This window comes from Tubulanus polymorphus, chromosome 7 (genome assembly GCF_964204645.1).
Source record: "Tubulanus polymorphus chromosome 7, tnTubPoly1.2, whole genome shotgun sequence".
In the NCBI taxonomy this organism is placed as follows: domain Eukaryota; kingdom Metazoa; phylum Nemertea; class Palaeonemertea; order Tubulaniformes; family Tubulanidae; genus Tubulanus; species Tubulanus polymorphus.
This window is the reverse complement of record NC_134031.1, coordinates 16,410,607-16,435,244: the sequence shown is the minus strand read 5'-3', so window position 1 is coordinate 16,435,244 and position 24,638 is coordinate 16,410,607. Positions and strand designations below refer to the sequence as shown.

The window sequence follows — 24,638 nt, the reverse complement described above, 5'->3', positions numbered from 1 at the left end:
AGCTGTCGAATTCATTCGGGGGCCACATGTAAGTCAGGGTCCTCGAAGTTATTTCACGAAAATTCAAGGACATTTTAATTGGCTTTGTTGCGAAAAGCGAAGGATTATCTAAGACAGAAAGGCCGACGAGCGAGCCAAAATGCTTCCGGCTATGGAACCCGTGGTATCAGAATAGCTGAGTAGCGACCTTCTTCCTTTAATTCTTCAGCCAATATGAGGATTCTGGCAAAGTTCGAGGGTGAGAATATTCTATGTCGTCTAAACTCTGTTGCCATCAGTATCGGCCAGATATGTTTTATTCTCACGAAAAAATTTGCAGCAACTACTTCATTTGTGTTAAGCGACCAGCCGTCTATCAATAAATCCCCGACCGAATAGACTTGGCAATATTTTCAGGCCATTATTATTACCATAGTCGTACAATCTAATCAGACTACGGAGTCGATAGTCGGCGCAATCCCTGGGGATGAGTTAACTTTATTACAACCATATACGACACCTGAGCCCTGACATTCTATAACTAGTGTGTCTGTACGCGCCGCGCTGTATTTTGTTGAGGACAATCGTGTAACAGACAGTTCCAGTTTCGAAATAAAAATTTCAATGAGTTTCACTTATCATATATATATATATATATATGTATATATACATGACCCTTGAAACTAACTCCGTCTGTTACAAGAATTCTAATCAGGGTGACGGCCACTTTACGCCCATTTACAAATCCCACGAGTTTTCCCTGATTTTTTCATGTGATTATCGGTACATGAAATTCCTCGAGTGAATCAAGAGAAATTTCAAGGTTTGAAATGTTAATACAATTCACTCATTTTTCATCGGATGATGTATAAGAGAAACACGCGATCAATAACATTACCAAAAATCCCCCGATTCTTCCAGGTTTTCCCAGTTTGTTAATGAAAACCTTTTGTCAAATAAAATCCTAATGCAAATTTCTAATAAGTCGAATGATAATCTCGCCAACTCGCCTCATATCGCTGGGAGATATTTTGAAATTCAGGGCGTGAATTTACAAAACATTGTCATTCACTTCGACATGTGCTTGATTTGAATTTCGCTGAAAACTTGACACCGCGACGCGCAGTTTTACACTATACGAGAGGTGTTTGTCGCGGCGCACTTGATCAAATACGTTCGTTGTGTCGAGCAAATACAGGTAGCCCGCTAGCACGTCGAGTCTTTTTAAAGCAAATTTGTGGCCCCTATATGACTGTGTCAACACTGTCACTACTGTATATAGAATTTGTCGAGGAAAATTGACAATCATTTTCAACCGGCTGGCTTACTGGCTGACTGCATTACGCATAAACGCATTGATAATGAGCAGTGTGGGTGTTTAAGTAAACCGGAGGCAGACGGAGCTGAATCGCAGCTGAATCGTCGAACAAATGATTCTTTCAAGCATACATCGCGCGGAAATTTATTGATACATGGAATTCTCCAGCGAGGCCAAACATTTTCGATACACAACTGGGTAAACACAGGAAATATACTCACTAGTAGTAAAACAATGTCTACAAGCATAACCACTTATATCACTGTCATCAGCAGAGTCTTGGTCCGAAGGTTCGCTGGCTGAACTCAAATCCACTACAAATATACAAAATACAGAAATAACCATTTGGAAATACCCGGTACATGTATTAACAATACAAGGTTCAAAATGTCCTGAAGACCTAGGGGCCAGTTGCTAAAAAGTTAGTTTAAGAGTTGGTTAAAGATAACCGGCAGATAAATACCACAGTAACAATGAAATTTCAATTGTCACTGTGTTGACTATCCACTGGTAAACTTATGAGCAATTGGCCCCAAAAGGAATGAAAAAGAAAGCTTATTGTGGTCATAATAATATGTTTCTAATGATAACGAGAAGGGGTTAATACAGTAATGAAGGGTTAAAACGGTACGCGAAACAGATCCCAGTGGAGCCAGTATTCATACGTAATGTTTACGTGATCGCAATGTACCAAACGTCTGGCTGTAAATCGTATGCACTGCATCAGGATATTTGGTACCATTATCGATGATCTCTGTAAGAATCTCGACTATCGACAGAATGTAGAATTCGAAGTCGGTTTTTTGACGATGATAATGTCCGATAGGCGAATCTGCGTACGTTTGGCCAGAAGTTTCAAGGGTAGATTCAGGAATATCAAAAGGGCAGCATTCAAGTGGAGAAAAATAGGGTACTTTCTACACACAAAATGGGGTATGCAAACATTTGCTAACTGAGGCCTTAGAATCTTTATGAACTATTGTACGATTTCATCCGATCTCAATTAACAATGGAAATTATCATTTCATATGAAATCTTAACCTAGCATTAATATATATATATAATTCGTGAAACGCAGTTATAATGTACCTTAAAGAGGATATAACAACTCTCACGTAACTCTTAAGACATCGCTGAACATCAGCGGGCAATCAAAATCTTTCACTTCTTGAATTATCAAAAAGGACCTCCTGAACTACCCCCTTGGATCAGCCACCGAGATTTCACCGAGATGAAAGCGAAAACGTCAGCGATGACGAAATAAATGAGTGAAAAATATCTCGTATCGATCGATCGTACTAATATCTGAAGTGAATCAGCGTGTCACCGAAATGATCCGATAATCGCCGCTCAAATTACATCCACAATTCAGCGATCTAACCGTCCGATTATCGCGGTCATAACATATGCTCAACCGCGAATTAATCAGACACGTGTCCGATAACGAGCGCCAAACAACGAAATCTTCACGTCAACCTCGGATTTGACCTTCGAAGTCGATCGAAGAACTATCGGTCGTGTCGGTTTAACGCGGCAGAATGAGACACCACGCGATGCAGCCGCGTAGCGCGAGCAATAAAATCAAGATGAAAGCCCGTAAAAACCGATACGTGACACAACATTAAAACGTATGAGTCAATGCGCGGAACACAAAGAACATTAGCGCAATCAGCGCAATCGAGATATCAGTTTCAAGGTTTCAGCAATTTATGACGACAAGCTTGAGCACTACGATGTGTGCGGTATTGTTGATAATTTTGATGAATTTATGCTCGTTACGGAGGGAGATGTAATTGGATTTTTCTCGTTCGTTGATGAGCAGTAAGTACCGGATGGAGAGCAACTACGTGCGCGCGCAGGGAACAAACCGACAATTCAATTATCAAAATAAAAAAAAAAAACGGTCGGAAATTCGGCTTATAAGACCTTAATTTCAACATCCTAGTATATTCCATATGCTTATTCATGCTGTATTCATGACATATACAATGGACCCAGACCACCAACTTCCCCGGGACCAGAAAATAATGATGTTCCTTACAACTGAAAACAGGGGCCAGCTGCTCAAAAGTTGATTAAATACCATAGTAACAATGAACTTTAAAGTGTCACTACGTCAAATATCTGCTGGTTAACTCGAGCAACTGGCCCTAAGGGGTTAAAACGAATATGGCATTACAAAGATTACTATTTTCATCGAATTTGAGAAATGTGGCGTATTTTTTTCGCTAAAGAATGTCGGCATTCGAGCGAGCATTATTTCAACGCCCTTTGACTTCGATTTAATAGGCTTGATCAGTTTTTCCTCGGAGAAGCGCCGTTAAATTCGAAACCTCACTGATGACCTCAATCACTTATAAGCACGTCGAGTGCGCGATCGGTAATCGGTTGTTTGACAGACTGTCGTGACAAGTTAGCATAATCCGTCGCTAGCAGCCGACTTAAGCCTCTCTACCATCGCTAACGGTGCACTAACGTCGGGAGACGTAGCGCCGATTCGTTATCATATTTCGCCGGGCTTCGGGAATTAGTCGCTACCTTTTTATCGACAAATTGATCGCCGCCGCGCGACGACGGATCACGCGGTGGCGACCGTGTTTTACTAAATGCAAATTAGGAAATCCCCGATGGGTCAAATCATGACGGCTTCAGACGCTGTCAAAGCCGTCGGTGACAATGATGACGACGGCATTCGTAGATCATTTCAAAAAGGAAGGTCGGCACGTTTCTCAATAAAAAAATTAACGTAAATTAGGCATTTTCGGATATCTGCATTAAAGACGGATCATCGCCGTATCATTTGTCATAAATGTATCAAAATTGAAAGGTAGGCAATCATTCCTCGGCAAAATCTTGATCAAGGCCGAATGATGATGAAACAAGGTCAATAAATCATGGCAGACGGGTGGAAATGTAGGTCAAATAAAGGCTAAAATCTTCAAGGTCAAGTTCAAGCGAGGTCACTACCTGAACGCTGGACTCCGTAATGGATGGGTATAATATACGTACAGAAATCGTTAGAAGCAGGTCTTTGCGGAGGACGTTGTCGACGGAAGACGCTTTGTCGACGGTGGCGCCGGTGAGGTCGAGCGCTGGTGGCAGCAGGGGTCTTCTTCCAGTAATAATAATATTCGACTAACTCTCTCTGAAAAGACAACAACGTTTATACATACATTAAAAAACATTATCGAGGTTAATCGAATACAGCATAATTTTTTACGCAGAAAAATCCGTTACAATAATGATTATATACATTGATACCTGATTATTCATGGGGTTCCGTGTGAGTTGATGTGCACTGCATCATCATTATTGGTCAATTTTGGTGATAATTCTTTAATCAAATACATTTCATAACTCTTATTCTATTTTGGGTAATTATCTATGAGGATGTGCGCTACGTATTCAATAGATCGGGCCTAGACTGGTTGTCAATTTATTCAAATCCAAAATGACTTAAATGATCCTTAATATCATATAATTTATATCATATTATTCTTTGTCGACAATATTAAGCGATATATGCATTATTTTTTAAGGGGTCAACAAACTGTAAAGTTAGTTTTCTTGTCTAGTACAACGTCAAATGACTTCATAAAAGTTTGTTTGAAAATAGACACCTCCACTAACACGCTTCGGCTATCAATTTTCAAAATGATTATTTTGAAATATCGGAATTACCGAGGTCTATAAAGTTCGCCAGAAATCAGTCATTCTATATATCACACTAGATAGATCGGCTGTCGTGCTCGTTATTATATTACTGCCATACATCATTGTCACCTCCGGTGTATTCCGTTGAACTCGACGCACCGACGATGTCGATTTCAAAGATTGATCGCGTCTTACCGCTAAAACACACTCACGGTCAACCCTATTCGAGCAAAAATATTGAATAGTTTCAGAGGGAATGCGTTCACTGTCATAAAACAGGTGAATCCCATTTCGCCGGAAAGATACAGTGAATGATAAATACATGAAGTCAAATATCCCAGAAGCTCTACATGTACAGGTACAGTACCCAACATCTAATGTGGGTTGGTGCGAATTTTGATAAGACGGAACTTATTTGACGGAGTATTTGCATTTAGCATTTTCGACGAATTTCCGGCTAACGTTATTGAATGTTTCATATATGACAAAGTCACCGAACCATACACGTAATCTAATAAATTTTCTCGGAATCTTTTAGGGAAGCGTGCTTGCCCTCGGGACACCCTTCGGGGTACGGGGGTCTGAATGATGCGGTACTGTAAGAGAGAGAGAGAGAGATGGAAAGTGAAGTGTTCCAATCGTTATTGCCTGTGTGTGTGCGTGTTGAATAAGTGAGCGAGTACCATCCATCAGTCGGCGCTCTGTTCACCATCTAAACACTAAATCAGACACAAATTAGCCGAAGATAAAGAGTAGTCGACATACACTTCTCCACACCAGCCCCGCTTTACTTAGCTGAATATACAACATGTAGCAATTTATGCGCGCCGCGCGGTAAAAGTCTGGATACAGACGCCGCATTTACAAGTGATTCATATTGAACTAAACACGCGGAGAAAAACACCATCTATTTACGATCAGCACACTATCACAATTTTTAGCAGCACTTCTAAATCGCGGTTTGGCCACTTATGTTTGACTTGCTTTTACCCTGACAATTGCCTGACATGCACGTTGTTTTCCCTGACTTGATTTGCTAAGAATCCGATTAATCAATTAACACAATCAAATACGTAAGGCTTAGATGGAAACTGTTTGATTTTACATGTGATCCAGCAATCTCATCAAATTTCCCCGACTTTTGCCTTTCTTTTTTACACAAAATTCCCCGACTATTCGAGGTATGTGGTATATTTAGCTAAAGGGGGCACTTGAAAGCCAGACCAGAATGCAACGGTATCACCCACACTCGCCGCTGTCCACGTAACCTAAATGATTTTGAAACTAAATTTCAACGGCAGACACATCCCCGGCATAAAAAAGTTACTCGTATTTCATACTCATCGAAATATTCAGAGGTAATTTTTCATCCATGACGTGCCAGAATATTAAACATCACCACCGAATGCAGCAACAGTACTAAACCAATCAATTATTGAACACAGTATGCACACATGTCTATATATATCAAACATTCGATTATTTCAACAGCTCTCTACACGATATAATCAATCAATTAAGTCCAGGGGGTGGGGGATGCAATGAACCCACAGGTCGATAGGGTCGGTCGGTAGGGTCAGTCGGTGGTCTCGTCACTTGTTTCAGTATTTAAGAACGACAACGCAGTGCGTGCTGGTTGTGTGACGACAACGCACCTTCCAGAATAATAATACGAACACATGTCAACTTGACACGATTATATTCATCGGGTCCCGCCGAACACAAGCGGCATCGCGTAACGACCCGGCGAGGACAGCTTAAACGACATCCGCGCGCGCGATGCCGGCGCTACGCCCAACTGCGAACAACTAGGCAGATTAATACCGCGGTAAAACAGGCCGTCCCGCCGCGCTATTGTTCGGCGGCTCCTTCACCGTACACATCGCCATATTCTCGGAATGTGTCGGTTTTTTGAAAAACATTCGACGACCGGGCGCGCCGCTTTTGTAACGTGTAAGCGGCGAGCCTGCGAGGCAATCGCCGCGCGCGCACGCGCAGATAGACGACGACGACGCCGTCGCTAGCGAGAAAAAACCCTATTATTAACATTTATCCTCGCCATAAGCCATTGTTGTCAAGTTTGATCAGCACTCGGGTATGTGCGCTTTTATGGTATCAGCGACGAAGCCATCAATCTGCGCGGCTAAAAACGCGCTTTGTGCCGCGACGACGATGATTATGATGATGACAGCGATGATGTCATATGCGGCGCGTTTTCGTTTTAAAAAAAAATGAAAAAAAAAAAACTGGAAATTGTACACTTCACCGACCAGCCTCAAAATCCAGCGCTTTGAGCCCAGCAGAAACAAAGGCTTAAAGCGCCACTTCTATGCAAGCAGTCCGCAAAAAAAACATGAATGACCACGGCTAAAAGCCGCCATTTCCGGTTGGCGATTAAAACGACGCGATGTAAATTCGCGAAAACTGGACTACGCGTTAATGACGAGTTGAAAGCAATCGACGGACCCTTTGTCCGGACTTATTTATACCAATCAGATGACCGCTGATTTGTCGAATTGATGCGGTGGCTAAATGGAAATTGCCTCCCATTAAATAAGTAGCACTTAGGAAACGAGCATCGTTCGAGATTATCCGAAACATCTCGGCTCGGCGATCAGCGAGGTTGTGTCGCCGCTACCACCGCGGCGTCGTTATAATTAATCTTTCTAGCGCGCGAACACGCGGTGACCGACAATAGAAACGCTTTTCGACTGACTAATCAACCGTGCACCGGCGCCGTCGTACCTTTCCGTCGCTCATTCTGCGAACGACTGTCCTAACAACGAGAGTTGGATCCGATTATATGAATACTTGCAGCACTCTGTATCTCTCCATTCGGCTGAAGATTGACGAAGTTCATTCGGACAGAATTTGTCCATTCGAATCAATCGGAACTTCGAAAAAACCTTCTTCAAGTCATGAGAAATGGCGTCAGCGGGAAAATTCCTGGTAATGTTAAAAATTGGGCGACCGATGGTTTTCCATCATTGCCGGAAAAGGGGCACATGCCATGCAGGGAAGTATACGAAAGTTGTTTATTCCATTCAATCAGAACTACGAACAAATCATTCATAGATATTTCCAGCATTCATTTCCTCTTCCGCCATATAATCATCTAGATTCGATATATATATATATATATATATATATATATATATATATAAATATATATGAGTACCGGGAGGTATGCTATCAGAAGATGAAAGTGAAAACGAGCGTGAGAGCCCGCGGGCGCGTTTGGGTACTGGGTATAGATCTGTTGTATATAACACTGATATACATACAAACAGATTGACGCCCAGATAATTTCTTCTAAGACAATTAATCGAGCGCGAACAGACGTGATAAGTGATGGGTTCGCAGCGCGCCGCCATCTACACAGATCGATATCTATCGGCGAGTTATGTAATACGCGGAACTTAACAACGCGAACGAACAACGAGGACGAAAATGTAAAATCGATTCTGACGAGATCGAGATCGATTTCAACCTCTCGGAGATCGGGGACGTGACGAAACTCGTTAATTTGACAAAAACGATAATCCGTCGGGAAATCCGATTGTTCCGATTATTCAAAACGAGCCTACCGGACTGGAGATGCTTCAGACACCTCATCTAAAAGGAGTTAGTTCCTTAAAGGCTTTCAAATGACCAAATGAATGACTTTAGTGATAGATATCAATGAAATAATTAAGAGAACTTGTCTCTTGATATATATACACACACACAAATAAATCTCATCTGCTATCGAATTATATCCGACAATAAATTGAAAGTTTTCCTATAATCCTGTGCGCCGCCATTTTGTAGGCGATAATACGCCAAACCGCTATAATAGTCGTACAACCCCTTTAAATCTGTGAGCTATGCGCGCAGAACGTCACACACACACACAGCAGCGTGCTTAACAACACACAGCGATTAATCTCATTACCTTCCATTAATTAACACGGTTGCATTTAAATCAAGCGATAATGAAGCTAGTTATTGGGCCGCGAAACAAATCGTGTCAATAATTATGACCCATATTGCCAAAAATTGCCAGGCCGTCAATCCCAACCCGCCAGTCTGTGCAGTATGGCAACCCCTTTATGGATTTGTAGACGCTGACCTACATACAGGTTTTTAAATCGCGCTTTTTTCGCATTAAACGCTACATTTTTTCGATAATTTCATCCGAAATCGAATGGATCTTATACGAATAACGATGAATATACGAGTGAAACGACGTTGAACGGGTAAACTACGGTGAATCACTCGTTTTCAACGGTATCCGCGCATACAAAGACTTCCAATACATCGACATAGACGGGATACGAGCGAACCGAAATCCGCAGATTTCCCCAAAAACAACGACGATTATGAACTTCAACTTACGTTTTCGACGATAGACGAATTTAATCCGATAATTTGTGACACGAATTAACGATTCCCGGACGTTTAGAATCGAGATATTTCGCTCGAAACGGACAGCACATACGCTGACGTGCGTGCATACACTGCAGTGTGAGTTCTGTGTATGTTTATGAATCCAACATGGCCGCCACACTCTGTTCAGATCTCATTATCTGTTCAGCAGATTGGCGTATTGACAACAACGTAGACCGAAGCAAATGTACGGCGTGCTAATTGCAAACCACTAGGATCGCGCGGGTTTACAAACAACATCTCTCTCTGACCATTGAAAATATAGTGGAGGGGGCTTCGTGAAAGAGGCTTCGGCTCAGTCTAAATAGGGAATTACGTAATAGCGGGGAATTAAACAGGATAATAGATTGAAATCTAAACCAATAGGTGTAAGTTAAACTGGTAATTAGCACCTTTATAAATACTACACAATCGGTAAATGTTGACAATTAACTCAAGACATTGAGGGCCAATTTATACCAGCAGCAAACATGTTCGTTAATTCTGTAGGTGATATGGTACAAGTTCAAGTGTGACCGCGATTGAATTCATACTGCGAATAAGTTTGAAACCCATTACAAACCGAATTCATTAGATTGACAATGATCTATCTCTAGTGTAAGTGCGAAATATCATGTATTTGATTTTAATTCTCGATTGATAGAATTCATTTCTGTAATTATAGAGTGGCTTTTAAACTTAAAATATATTCTTCACGTCGGAGTGTACCGGGGCTATACTCTACCGTACTCGGAATATTCTGAAATCCTCACCACTTACTTAAATTTTCACCACTAACTTCGTAGAATACACAACGTAAGTAGTTCGTTACTAGAAAAAAAATCTCCTTTTTTCTTTTTAAAGTCTGCAGTAGTCCTTTAACATAACATCCAGTCTACAGTAGGAAAACATTTTCGTCGGAAATAGTTGCTCGTATGTTTCGCCCCGAGTAGAAATCACGTTCGTAATAGGTACAAAGTCGTACGAGTGTTCAGTTTAAGTTTTAATACATCGCGATCAAAGAACGAAATTTGCTGCAAGTTGATTTAGATATCTCAGACATTCTTATAAACGCGTTGATTCTCTCGGAAAAACTTCAAACGGATGATTATTATAACCGAGGGACCGGGTATAAACACCGCGGGTCGGTCGACAGGGTTTTCAAAGGTCTGGGATGAGAAAGAACAAGATTAAGAGTGAAAACAACATAAGCCGCTATCACACAAGCGTTTTTAGGGGTTTGGGGTCCGAAACCCCTTTTCTGACAAAGTGCCTTTTTGAAAATCACAGGTGAACAATTCCACCTGACACTGATCTATGACAATAGTCCACTCAGTACTTCTTAAAGCAGTAATATGCACTAAAATTGCATGAAAATCTACCTAAATTTTCCAAAAGACCTCCAGATCCTCCTGCATGGGAATTGCGCCTGCAATGCTCACCAGGAAGCCTTCCACGAGTAATAAGTGCACTTGTCATATAAGCTGAACCCCTTTTCTCCCAGCCTGGGTCCGCTCCTGATGAGAACGCGCTCTTTAAATAGCCACAAATTTGGCCAACTTGGCCCGGGCCAAATCTTCTCCGTATGATTGCGGCTATAGATGAAATGATGGTAGATTGATATATGGAGCAATTCTCATACAAATTCCAACATCATCTGCTTTACCCGCATAGTATAGGAAAAAATGCAGACACAGTTAAGTACCAAATGGCCACATTCACTAGCCAGAGAAATATGAAGGCATCCGACCAGACAACAAAATTGATCCCTCACGGGTTAATACCTGGCCATAAACAACGACATCCGAATGAGTTGCAGGGTTTCACAGCCGCGGCAATGAAAACACAATTTTCAAGTCTGGCCAACGAGCGTTTTATATCCGAACCCGACATTATTAACGACACGGCTTATTGCGGCCGGGATGTTAAAATAATGAACGCATAAACATACTATCGCGGGCTGCGATTCTGTATGTGAGGTGGGTTACCGAGGACACGGGCAAAAACAAATAATTACGAAACGTGTTGACAGCAACGCGATGATGATAAAGGGATGGGAAATTCATTAAGATTTTTCTTTAAAATGTCCACTTCATACGGGCGACTACCGGTATTGCCACTTTAAAACGTCAATAATAACGGACTCGTGAAAAGATGAATTTGACATTGAAAATTCGGAATCCATATTTCATATTCCTGATAAAACAGTTCATATTGTAGCAAGTGGGAAATATACAGGAACAAACCATAGGTGACAGCGGTTGGCTCGAACTCAGGAATTACCATGCGTTAGTTTCCATTGCGGTTTGGAGGGCCGTTACCTTAATATTGTCAAGACAACTTTTTGAATTTCCACCCAGTTCCTCAGTTATGAGGTCATCTTCAAGGTCATGTAACTGAAAAACTAGTTTTTAATGCCTAGTTCTGCTACTAGGTGGCGCACTGGGCCCACTCTTCGCACGGCATAACTAGACCCCTGTAATAACAATGTACCCAAGTTTAATCAAAGATCATTCCATTAACGAAGCTAAGTAGCTTCACAACATACACACAGACGGACGGTACAAGAATAAGGGTCTTACTGAAGCCCATGTACCAATAGAAGCAAACGATAAAAATGTAAGAACTTTTTTTTAAACAGTCACTGATTTGCCACGAGGCAGACGTTAATTCTTCATCAATCTTATCTTAGATATTTCAAACCCTCGACTACAGTGTAAGGTAGTTTATAGATGTTTCGACTACAGAAGCCCGATTAATGAACGACGTTTAAAAGATCAAACATCTCATTTTTACGGCTTCTTCTGCGTATGAATTGATATTTCGAATGAAACGCCCAACGAACATCAACCCACGATCAAAAAGACAGAAGCATTAACGGCGAACACCGGTAATATAAGTTAGCGAACATGATTTTAAATATCTGAAAGCGTTTAAGGAAAGATCAATGAAAACAAATTTTGACATTTAAATGCAACGTTTGTAGACGGAGTCAGAACATGATACTGTTTTTAGCCGTACCTGCCCTAAAAGAGACCATGTTATGCGTACAAGCTTTACTGAGTCACTAGACTAACTGTACCCTTTATATCCTTCAAAGATTCTAATTTTGACGAAAATACCAACTTTAGAATTTGAAAAAAATTATTTTTGACTGCAAGAATGGATATATATGTATGATCAAAATGTCGGTCCAAATAAGTTAACTGACAAGGGATATTAGGGAAAGTCCAATTTCAACCATTGGAGCTCTTGATTGACTGTTTCATGGGTACTGCCATCTGAAACTGACCGAGCTTACTCACACTGCCGCTGCCAACCAGAGGATACGCGAACAGTGCTCCTTTTTTAAAACGGCAACTTTCATCCGCGCGGTCAATGAATATTTTCTGAAGCATCTTGGAACGACGTAAATCAAAGAAGCATAAATCGAGCAGCGAGGTCGAGAACGCGAGGGGTATAAATACCGATGAAAATCATAAACTGATAAGAAAGAATCTATAACCACATATATATATATATATATATATATATATATATATATATATATATATATATATATATATATATATATATATATATATATAATTTTTAGTGAATCTATAAATTCAGAAGATGAAAACTGATTTCAGCGGTTGAATTGGAAAAAAAAGAAGAAAAACAGAATTATTAGAAAACGTCTGTATTGAAAGAGCGTGGGGCCACCTCGCATCGCCGGTGGAATGAAATTAGTCGACGGTTCGCTTGATCGGAAATCATTAAATTGAAATATTAGCCGACGACGAAATTCAATTTTCGACGCATTTTATCTCGAAGCGAATAAAATACACATGAAAGGTTTTCGCTCGCCGAGAGAATCCATTAAATCGGTATTTCTGATCGGCGGTTTCTTTTTTCATTTTTTTTGAAAAAATATGTATATCGCCGTTGCCTATGAAAGAGCTGATCATATTTCCTTGTAAATTTTTTTTGTGCTCAAAACGCCTTCGAGTCTGTCAACAGATTTAGACTGCTAGTGTTTTAGTTCCGTATTACGATGTAGGTGTCGCTAGCGTACGGTCGGTGAAAACCTTCAACGGAAAGCGCGAGGGAAAAAATACCTTTCGCACTAGACATAAATCACGACAAACTAAAATAACATCTCCGACGACAACCCGTACAGTTCTTCTTTCAATTCCTTTTTTTCCTAACCGACGAAAATTTCAACCGAATCAAAGCCACGTTAGTCATTGGAAACGGAATGAATATCGTTCTGAAATCGACGAACTGCAGCCCGAGATATACGGCCACCTAATCCACTCTTAAAACGGGCCGCAATGATGTTATTCTTTCAAAAGCCATTTCCTTTTATCTACCGAGTCTCCTCTCTTCTCTCTCTCTCTCTCTCTCTCTCTCGCTCGGCAATCAAACGACATCTATTTCTCCTTTATGCATCGGCGCCAATCGGAATATTGTTGCCATAGCGACATTCCAGCTCAGCAGTTAATTCCGATCCGCGATTTGATTGGCGCCATAATCAACATGCTAAATTCCCATAAATGTGACAATTTAGTGAACATCAAATCGTGTGGTGTATAAGTTAAAGGGACGTCAGGCGTGATAAAGCCGCACTTCAATTTCGGCTTCAATGCATCTCTACCAGTACAAAGAATTCGGCAAATTTCCGCCTTTTCTGATCAATAAGAGAATCCCTTTATAATGGTCTATTTCCAGTGAAACTTGGAAATACTTCGGCCATCAACCTAGCAACCTAGAAATCTAGAATCGTAAAAAAGATGCTAAGCATAATTCTTGGAATGAGGACAATGTGACAAATTAAGAAAATAAAGCAACGTTGAAGCTTAATATGCCCGAATAGACGACTGGTTATTTTTTTCATGGGCAGAAAATGGAGTCACGGAATGAGTGTGGATGATACAATGATACAGTTGAGTCATCATTTATCTAACCAGTCATTCACTCAATCTGACCATTGAAGGGTGACACGAAATGTGTCTTATCACATACACTTAAGCTGAACTATCCTGATCATATCCACACTAATCAATTAGTGACAGGAAAAAACCTGGTGTCTCACTGATAGTGGATTCAGCAACTGGGCTCCACCGACTGACTGTGAATTCAGCAACTGAGCTCCACCGACTGACTGTGAATTCAGCAACTGGGCTCCAACTGGGATTGAGCAACCTGGTTCCACTCATTGACTGTGGATTCAGCAACCTGATTCCATTCATTGACTGTGGATTCAGCGACCTGATTCCACTCACTGTTTGTGGATTCAGCAACCTGGTTCCACTCACTGACTGTGGATTCAGCAACCTGATTCCATTCATTGACTGTGGATTCAGCAACCTGATTCCATTCATTGACTGTGGATTCAGCAAATGGGCTTCACCGTCTGACTATGGAATCAACCTGGGTCCACTCACTGACAGTGGATTCAGCAACTGGGCTCCATCAGCTGACTGGATTCAGCAACTTGGCTTAACTGACTGTAGATTCAGGAGCTGGGTCCAGGTTCCACTCACTGACTGTGGATTCATGAACTGGGCTCCACCACTGTGGATTCATGAGCTGGTTCCACTCACTGACTGTGGATTCATGAACCGGGTCCTGGTAACATTCATTGACTGCGGATTCAAGAACTCAGATTCGCCGAGGATTCATGACGAATGAACATTAAAAAACGAATGACAGAATCGCGTTTCGATTCATCGAAGCTATCGAGCGTTTTACACGCGAATGATTAACGACGGAGAAAACTCAATATCCTGTGACATTTATACGAGCGTTACACTAGTAATCGCATCATACACGCAGTTGCCCGATGCCCTTTCGCGGCGGCCGAACTGACCCGAGCGGTCATATTGCATTGGCCTGGACGCGATTCCGCGTTCACTCGTGTTGATTCAAAGCGATCTAAATTGACAACTGGCAATATGCGATCAGCGCCGGCGCCGAACTCGACTCGAGTTCGATATAACCCTCTTCGACGCTGATTATACGGCAGAGATCGTGTACCGCTTAAAGGGGCTTCGTTCGTCGTCGGGTTTATATCGCCGACATCTCGGGGAAGTGACGACGGGTCTCGACAACATACGAGGCCATAGCATAATCGCTGATACCGCATCAACAGGGCTGTCAACCTCTGAAAAATGCTATCAGTAATAAATTGAATTTTTTTCAATAACATTTCATTGAAATATGAAAGAAATCATTCAAATTAATCAGTAATCGATAGCAAGACCCTCAGTAACATCTTTTATATTTCTGTTCAAATTAATCAGTAATCAACAGTAAGACCATCAGTAATATCTTTCATATTTCTGTACGCATCAAACAGATCAAATCTTTATTTCTCATTATAGAATAGTAACAAATACCGAAAATCAGGAACACTTGCTAGCTATGCATCTAGAATAAAGTCGAACCAAACATAAACCTAAATACTGATTCAAAACTTATCCGCGAGCTTATGAGATTTTTTTCGAGAATTTTCATCAAGTAAAGTTGGCCGCCATCGCGACTAGTTGCGAAGTATTCGCAAATTCGACTGATCATAAAATAACAAATTCCTCAAGGAAAACGATCGTCCGTCCATTTGGAGGATTACTTTCACAATTTACGGCATAAACGCCGATTGACTTTGCGCTGGCTCTCTCTTCAGTGGCTATTTGGAGCATATTCAGCGCGCGTGCGCGAAGCCGATATTTCATTATGACAAAAGACAACGACCGCATTGATGGGAAGGTAATTGAATTGATGGCTTTAAAAAGCGATTAGCCCATTTGGTTCTTTCAGCGAAAACTGCCGTATTAGTTTTCATTTACTATCAAATATTCATGCGCCGAGTGTTCATATCAATAACGGGCTATTACAATAAAACATGGATGACTCATCATCCGAGTGACAGCGTTCTCCTACGTACACCGCGACGACGGCGATAGACTATCGCACAATGATGGGGGAAGGGATGTTGAACATTTTTTTTTGTTTCGATGACCAGGATCAAGTTCCACTGCTGTAGAAATTAGCTGTTTTAGTAGTTTAAATTGGTCCATTTTTTCGTCAAATCTAACCTCAAACAGGGTGGCCATTTTCTGCTCATTTACAAATTCCTAATTTGTATTTCTTATATTTCCCTAATTTATGCTCATGAAATTCTCTGAATGAATCTGTGGTAGGTGAATGGAGAAATTTCTCAATCAAAGATATTACAAGTTATTCATAATTCACAAATCACGTATTGAAAAAGAAACACACTGTCAATAGCATGCCTAAGTTTTGCCCCCAAAATTTGTCAAATTTCCCAGATTTTTTTTCTAAAGATTTTTCTGATTCCCTGATTTGTCCAGGTTTTCCAGGCTCCACCCCATCGGAACTGTGGATCCAGGTCCAAAGTATTTGGTATCGATTATCTCCATAATAATTCATCGGTCTTTCACGTACTCGAGGATATCGTTTGAACCATGGTGAATGGTGGCGTGTACGAAAATATCTCCGATATCTGTGATGAATAGTATTTGTTCGGCGTTCCGAGATGACAAGAGAAGAGGCACGAATCGGACACGAGACGACTCCATTCACCGACGAGATACCATCGCCCGTTCAATGTTTACGTATCATTTCGACCATCGATTGGTCGCCTTTTACCACCGCGAACTTATCAGCGGTAATAATAATAACGACAACGACAGCGCGGACGCGGTGACAGAGTCGTCGATCTACTCGACGACCGTCTGAATTAAACATCCCCGATGTAAATTTACACAACGCGGTGCGAGAATAAGAGGATACCGCGATTACCGTTACAAAGCTGTCGCCGCGAAGCGCGGATTCGTGATCGTCAAACGCTCACGCGATCGTCGCGTCGATGTCTCGTCGCGGGAAAATTAAACCTTTTCAACGCGGCACCAAACTGGATAAGTAGATTGTCGGTGGGGTATCCACACACACACACACAGAGCAGACGATGGAGCACTCCGACGATCGGCTGCTCGACGATGGAGCACTCCGAAGATCGGCTGCACGACGATGGAGCACTCCGACAATCAGCTGCACGATGATGGAGCACTCCGACGATAGGCTGCACGACGACACACACACACATACATAAACGGAGCTGACGATGGAGCACTCCGCCGATCGGCTGCACGACGATGGAGCACTCCGATGATGGCATCGTTCTCTATGAGCAATCAGTCGACAGGAAATTAAGCAAATTATCTCCGACAACCAATCAAACCAGAGTCGCGCAAACTGCGCGCATACAAACAAAAGCTCGGATAGAATATGCTGCATCTCATATCCCCCCCATATCATTCCTTCAATTATAGTCCCGGAAATCTTACGGGAACGATCAGGGATGAGAGATCAAAGACGTTTCTGTTCCGGGAAATTTTTTTTTTCATGCGGTCATGAAGTTATGGCTTGTTGCAAGAGAGTCATCTAACCATCATAAAACATCGTCTTAAGACGTCAATTCGCAAGCATCCATTTCGTTATGGAAATAGTTTTCGACGATGCGTCATATTTTTCTTAACGGCACCCTTTTTATTCATATCGAGTCGGGTAATCGACAATTGGCCGAGATCGTTGGACTGGATTCGGCGGCCATAATAACCGCCGCGTTACTCGTTTAAGACGGTACCTTACGAGAGCATAAATACACGTCCTCGCGGCCGGAAAAATATGTAGATGACCGCAGCGATTACGGCGCGGCGTTAGGTTCGGTCCGTAAATCACATCGATGATTACAGGATACGCGATATCATTACGAAGCAAATACGCCGATATCATCGGACGACGATAATAATAATAATCATAATCATAATAATAATAATAATGATAATACTCAAGACGTCGCGAGGCGAAAAAGCGCGTAAATCAACGACGACGGGCGCGAATTATATTCGGAATAAATCGTACGTTATGACAAGCAAACAGTCGACGCGAATTGATCACTTAAGATATTCAGCATATAACCCATTACCGCGGTGATCCAATAATATTATTGCCGCAGCTCGGTATGAACGCGCGCGGCGACGACGACGGCTACAATATTTATCGTCGTCGACCGTCCGCGTTCCCGCACGATAGCGTTTCGATACAGCCCGCGAAAACAGAGGTCGTAACAGGTGATCGTCGTAATCTGCGTCCGATTCAACCACTTCTAGCTTGCCCCGAAGCCGGTGTTTAAGACAACAGGTTTCGGAGGAGCGGCCGACTCATTCATTTTCATATTGACCCCTCTGAAAATCAGCCACCCTTCTGCCTCTACCTAAGTGGATGTCAATATTCTATCAATGCTGATTATCGCGTAAAATATATTGATATGATGTGAAAAATAGAAGATTACGCAAAAAATGAGCTTAATTGGTATTTTTTGGGGGATCGAAAGCCTTGCTACTTTAGCATCCACTATGTCATAGGCCTAACAATGAATGCAGCCCCTTTAAAATTCCAGCATATGGATAACACTCGAAGCAGGTGACAAGAACCGTCGGTGCTTCAATCGCTTTCCGATTTCGAAGTCGCCGATGATATTAGGTTCAATCCCTTTGCGGAAGGACGGATGGCCGTATCTTGTCTCTAGCAGACGGACTTTTTCACCGGTTATCACGCGGTGCTGCGCGTATAAATTTCAGTCGCTGATCGATTATTACTCCGCTTAACGTCTTCTGTTGATAGCGTAATATACTGGCACGATCTCTACCAGAGATCGCCTCGACGACGACCAGCAACGGCTTGTGTTAAATAATGCAAATATCGAATGACGATATATGTATACACGGACGCGGCTTACAATCAACACAACATCGATCTAAATAACATCCAGAAGAGAAGTTCACGATACATCGCATGAAAAAGCAAGGAAAAACACTACACGCTATGAGATGAAAAAGGTCGCGTTTTTTTTCAAATGCAACGGCATTTTGATGGTATTGGGATGAACTGATGAATTTCATATCTCGTCTGCTGTTCAATACAATACAGTTTCAGGGTGCACAAGGGTAACTTTGTCTATTTAAGCTGCATTTGCGCTTTTAATAAGTCCATTCTAACTTAGCCTCTTACTAGAATCACTCTTGAGATGATTGCTCGTAGCTAGAATGGACCAAATCAATGCTACGCGTTAGTTATCACCGGTCCAGCTAAACGCGATGCTGTGATTAACAGCAATGACAGCAACGTTTCCATTCCGAAGCGAAGACGGACTTTTCACAAAAATGAAAACTTGGTCTGTTCTTAATTTGAACAAAATTTGTGAAGTTGTAAATATATATGTAGCGCAAATGCAACATTAAATAGATAGATCCCCCTGGCTCGATGACGAGAAGCCCGAAGAACGATCAACACATTTCAGGATACAACAGATTACGATATATACAGTATTCTACTTACGGTTTGTTTATGCGATAAAAGCTCTTTGTGAATTTTGAAGAAATTCTTGCCATACTGTCGTAAACCCTTGACGAATCGCTTCTACAAAACATAACGCAGAACAATAATCATCTTCTCCATTGCGAATGAAAATTTTGCAGGTTTTTTCAATATGTACAATAAAACGTTAATGCATCGAGTGAAGGTGCACCTGTCGTCTGCTGTTGGTATTGTCTAAAGTGGAAGCTGTTCACTGATATCAGCTGTTTAATAAAAGCGAATGCACGAGACCCTTACAAAAACTGAGACCCTTACAAAAACTGAACGCTTAAAAACATTTTCATTTATACACCGATCAACTCTACGACTCAACAACCGATTGAATGGGTATCAAATAAATGTGGATATTTTCATACGATCTCTCGATCATCTTAGAGCCTTTCATAAATTGACAATCGAACGAGTAATGCGATACAAGTATGTTGAAACAGCGCGCTTTCCGCACGAGTGGAATGCTGCTGAAACGTGATGGATAAACCAGATGACCTTTCGCCACTAGCAGCCCTAACTCACTGAGGTAAAATATAGCCGCGTTCACACTAGATTCAGCGCTTACGAAGTACCGTAGCCAGTTACGTTCACACTACGAGTTGACGATTCGGCACTTAGTAAGCCCGGTATAGTAGTCACCCGGTGTGCCAATAGAGGGGAGTGTAATTAGTGCCAAGTGTTTTGTACTACGACGATGTAAATACACGGCTAGCTAAGCACCAAATCTACGTTCACATTACAGAAAATACAGAAAAAATCAGGTTTTGGGCGCCGAATCACATTCCGCGCTTAATAAGCCGCGTATTTCAGTACGGAACTGAATAAGCCGCGAATAGGCCTCGAATAATTTCTTAGTGTGAACGCTTAGAACCGTACTGAAATCCTAGTGTGAACGCAGCTTATACCCGATTAACCAGTGGTGTAATTAGATACATATTACATGGGTAACAAACGATTTATCTCAAACAAACACAAAAAACCCCCGGTAGTATGTGAATTCGTCACTAGATTATGTATAATGGGAGTGTTCATGCCGATGGCCGACAACAGCAGCTTTTTCGAGAAATGTGAAAACTCCAACAAAGGTATCAACGCGCAACTAAGTGAGAAACGCAAGACGCATTGAACATTAGGACTGATAGATGCTGTCCGAATAGTGTCAGCATTCACAATCGACTCGAACAGTAGGTCATTTCTTAAATGTCATCAGATACGTTTCATCAATGTTCATTTCAACGGATCCTTTAACATACATCATTACCGGGCCGAACGAAGCACATCTAAACCATTATCCAATTTCCCTAGTTAGCGTTTTGCTCGGCGCGCGCGAGATCCGATTCGGGTTCGCCAGAAAACGTCGGCCATCAATCATTCGCCAGATTAGCCGCGCCCGCGAAACATTGATTCCCGACGACCAAAACAAGACCTAATAATTCGAAATGCAATCGCATCATTACGAGCGTCCGTCCCCAAACACACGGCTCTCAGGGGCGGATCCAGCTGGAGAATTTGACAATATTCAGGGTCGAAAACAGCCCATATTGAAAAAGTCGGAAAATATTTTCAAAAAAAAGAATTTTTTTGGGGAACAAAAATCAGTAACTTTTAGCCAAAAAACTTACTTCCTTTTGGTCAAAATGTTAATAGTTTGGGCCTGAATTAGAGCGGCTTTTTGAATGAGACGCCATATTGGTTTCTCCGACTCAACAGTTGTGCTAACAACTGCCAAAAACCGTCTTAAGGAGCACTCCTAACTACGGAGTGCTCCGATGTGACGCCCGCGATTGAGGTGATTTACACTGTTCTCAGGAATAAAGAAAATGTTAGAAAAGGTCGGAAATTCGTCTATGGTCGGAAGATTTTCATCCCTGTATATTCCTAAAAATTTCAAAAATGACTTTTTCCTTGTATTTTAAGGTATTTCCTCATATCATTCTTGACCAGTCAGGTAAGGTACTTCTAGAAAATATGTAATTCACATTTTTCTGACTATGTTCTGGAGTGGAATTCCACAATGGAATATAGCTTGGATTCGCCCCTGGGCTTTCGGTATTTCAACACTTGCTAAATCTACACCACAATATAACGAGATAACTTTGAAGAAGAATCGATCAAAGTATCGTTTGACTGAAAATCGATTCGTGTCTTCTGACTATAAGTCAATCTATTTTTTTGTTGTTGTATATTATACGCAGCTATCGGTTATTAAGGGGATCGGGCCGGACGAAAATCCGATTAGGCCACAGTCGAGCAAACGCGCGTGAGTCATATACGCGAGATCATCGAAGAAAAGCCAAATCGGATTAAATACTCAGAGTACTGATCTGTTACACGACCGACAGTCAGTCGCTGTAAAGCATGAGAGCAAATTAAACCGGATTACCGCCCGATTACACGCTCGTTTAAATTAACGTAATCATCGTCTACACGTGAAATGAACAACCTAGAAATCTGTCTTCGCTATGGGAGCATTCATCTATTACGTTCGATAAAATTGGAATTTTCAACCCCCTTCACCCTGTATGCAAAATCGGCCATTTTTTCATGTACATGTACATTTAGCATTTCAGTATACAAATGCACTGACCACTCCCCCTCCAAATGCGTATGTAATACATGGATGACCCCGAAGGCTGCTTAAAGGGGCAAAAATTGTGATGAAATTGTTACAAATGATGGGAGAAGTAAACATTTTTTGGCAAATCACGAGATCGAAAATTAAGACGAACATAACTTTTCCAAGTTATCAGATTGAAAATAACAAAAAAAAAATTTCTTTTTTAATGAAAAATTGTGATGAAAACACGAATAAACAGAAAAAATTTTTATTTTTTTAGAATTTGATATTTTTTTTTGTGCAGAATTCAGGGAGGCGGATCCTAAAATAAAGAGAAATTGCTGAATGAACTTCCGGGGAAACTTGGGAGACTCTCGGAGAGTTCTATTATGAGTAACACGGTGTAATTGTCATCAGAATAATTAGATAAACACTTTAGAGCGTTTTATACCAGAACTGCACTAAAAGCAGAAAAGACTAAACATTCAATTTTAACAATGCATAAATAGTACAGTACTTTATCAGATTGTTTACAGTTTTATTGAACGTAGATTTAGCAGATTATGGAAAGAATTTCAGCGGCGAACTTGCGATCGGAGGTGAATAGCCGCCATTGGAGTGAAAACGTCCGGAACTAAATATTCATGAAGTTCGCCCGAAGCTTTGAACAGGGGACAGTTGTTCGTCGACGGCCGATAGCCCCGGGCGGAGAAAGCTGCAGTCGGATGGCAATTCGAACTATGATTAGTTAAACACAAGCTTACAAACGCGAAGTTCACGGCAAATTACGCTCGAATAGAGAAAGGTTTCTGCGGCCGTTCTCGACGAATAAGTGCCCGACTTAGGAATGAATAATGAATCAGAGTGGCGAAAAATCCGCTACTTCAACCGACACAAACAGCGGTAGCCGGTCTCTCGCCTTAACCGACCTGACGTGACACATGACGTGTACTTCGATTAAAATACATCTGCTCAGGAAATTTCTGGCTTACTTTTTCTGAAACGCGATCCGATACCCGATCTATTGTCTGCGAACAAAGGGGATTTAAGGGTAACACGTATAAGCGGAAATTGTCTCTCCAGTGGTGAGAACAGGGACTTCACTTAGGATTCTTTAGACTGGTCAGAATTGATACAAGTGGTGCTATTATTCCATACTTCGTACCATATCCGCTGAGCATTTCTGAATCCTAGAAATTGCTTGAATTTTCTTGAATAGACTTATTTTTAGAAATCGAAACTTGTTATCTGGAACTTTGAAGGCAAAATATTTAAGAAATTTAAAAAATAATTAGGAGCTGTCTGCTCCCCGATCACCTCTGGTGATGCCCATTACATCCCACCTATATCAGACACTATTTTCTAAAGTTATGGACTCAAAGATATTCAAATATATATTATCAATATATTCAGAATAATAATATTAAGTCTTAGTTTTGCTAAGGACTGCTATTCAAACTTGATAATAACGCGTTTGCCTGAATAGATTTCCTACACGAAAAACAAGCACCGAGGGTCAGTGTAGAGTCTTCGAAACACTCACAGACGAACCCGGCGAATCGAGGAAACGACAGCGCATTTGCATAAGCTGTCAAACTCGGCAATTCTTGAGTGCGACATCAATTGACAAGAATCCCGTTTAGAATGGCCGCGTTTACAACGGGTGAAGCATCGTTTCAAGCGCAATGAATTTCTGCGCAAGTATTTTCGAATGGCTCTCGTCGTCGAGCAACCATTTGTCGAAGTGTATTCGTTGCATAAGTAAAACAGTTTGTCGATGGCCCTCGTTTCAATTGATAAAACACGCTGGATGAGAAGTTTGTTTAAATACCAGAGAGAAAGACACTGCTGCCGTATACAAATGATTTTTTCTCAACCTACTCAAAGTAAGCCTTCGTAAACTCTCTAGCAGGACAAAGTATTACGCATACACAGCCGCGCCTCCTATTTTTTAATTTTTATGATATAAGGGCGCAGTTAAGAAAATCAATGACGGAACAAAATAACAAATAACACTTGCAACAATCTGTCGTCTGCAACAGTACATATTATATAGGACTAAAAATCAATATAAAAATATCAAAAATTTGTTTCTTTTAAACCGGCTGGGTTCATAGCGGAAAAAAAATACCACCTGGGACAATGCATACGTAAGAGCCCTTTTTATGCTAATTTTGGTGCGGTTATATTTACAAAATATAGTTCGTTGTATCAAGGTTTGATGTAACATTTTTTAGTAAAACGCAACTGAATCGCGGAGAGATGATGCAATATACGTAGCCTTTTATT

At 41.3% G+C, this 24,638-nt stretch overlaps 1 protein-coding gene across 4 annotated transcripts in view; it reads right to left on the bottom strand.

The window, feature by feature from the left end:
* LOC141907971 (uncharacterized) overlaps positions 1-24,638 on the bottom strand; it is a 77,449-nt gene that overhangs the window by 8,898 nt on the left and 43,913 nt on the right. For all 4 annotated transcript variants that reach the window (XM_074797709.1, XM_074797712.1, XM_074797710.1 and 1 more), the window contains 3 exons: positions 19,763-19,843; positions 4,307-4,442; positions 1,519-1,611 (listed from right to left, as the gene is read on the bottom strand). In XM_074797709.1, the coding sequence (XP_074653810.1) occupies positions 1,519-1,611; positions 4,307-4,442; positions 19,763-19,843 (310 nt within the window). The remainder of the gene's footprint in view (positions 1-1,518; positions 1,612-4,306; positions 4,443-19,762; positions 19,844-24,638) is intronic.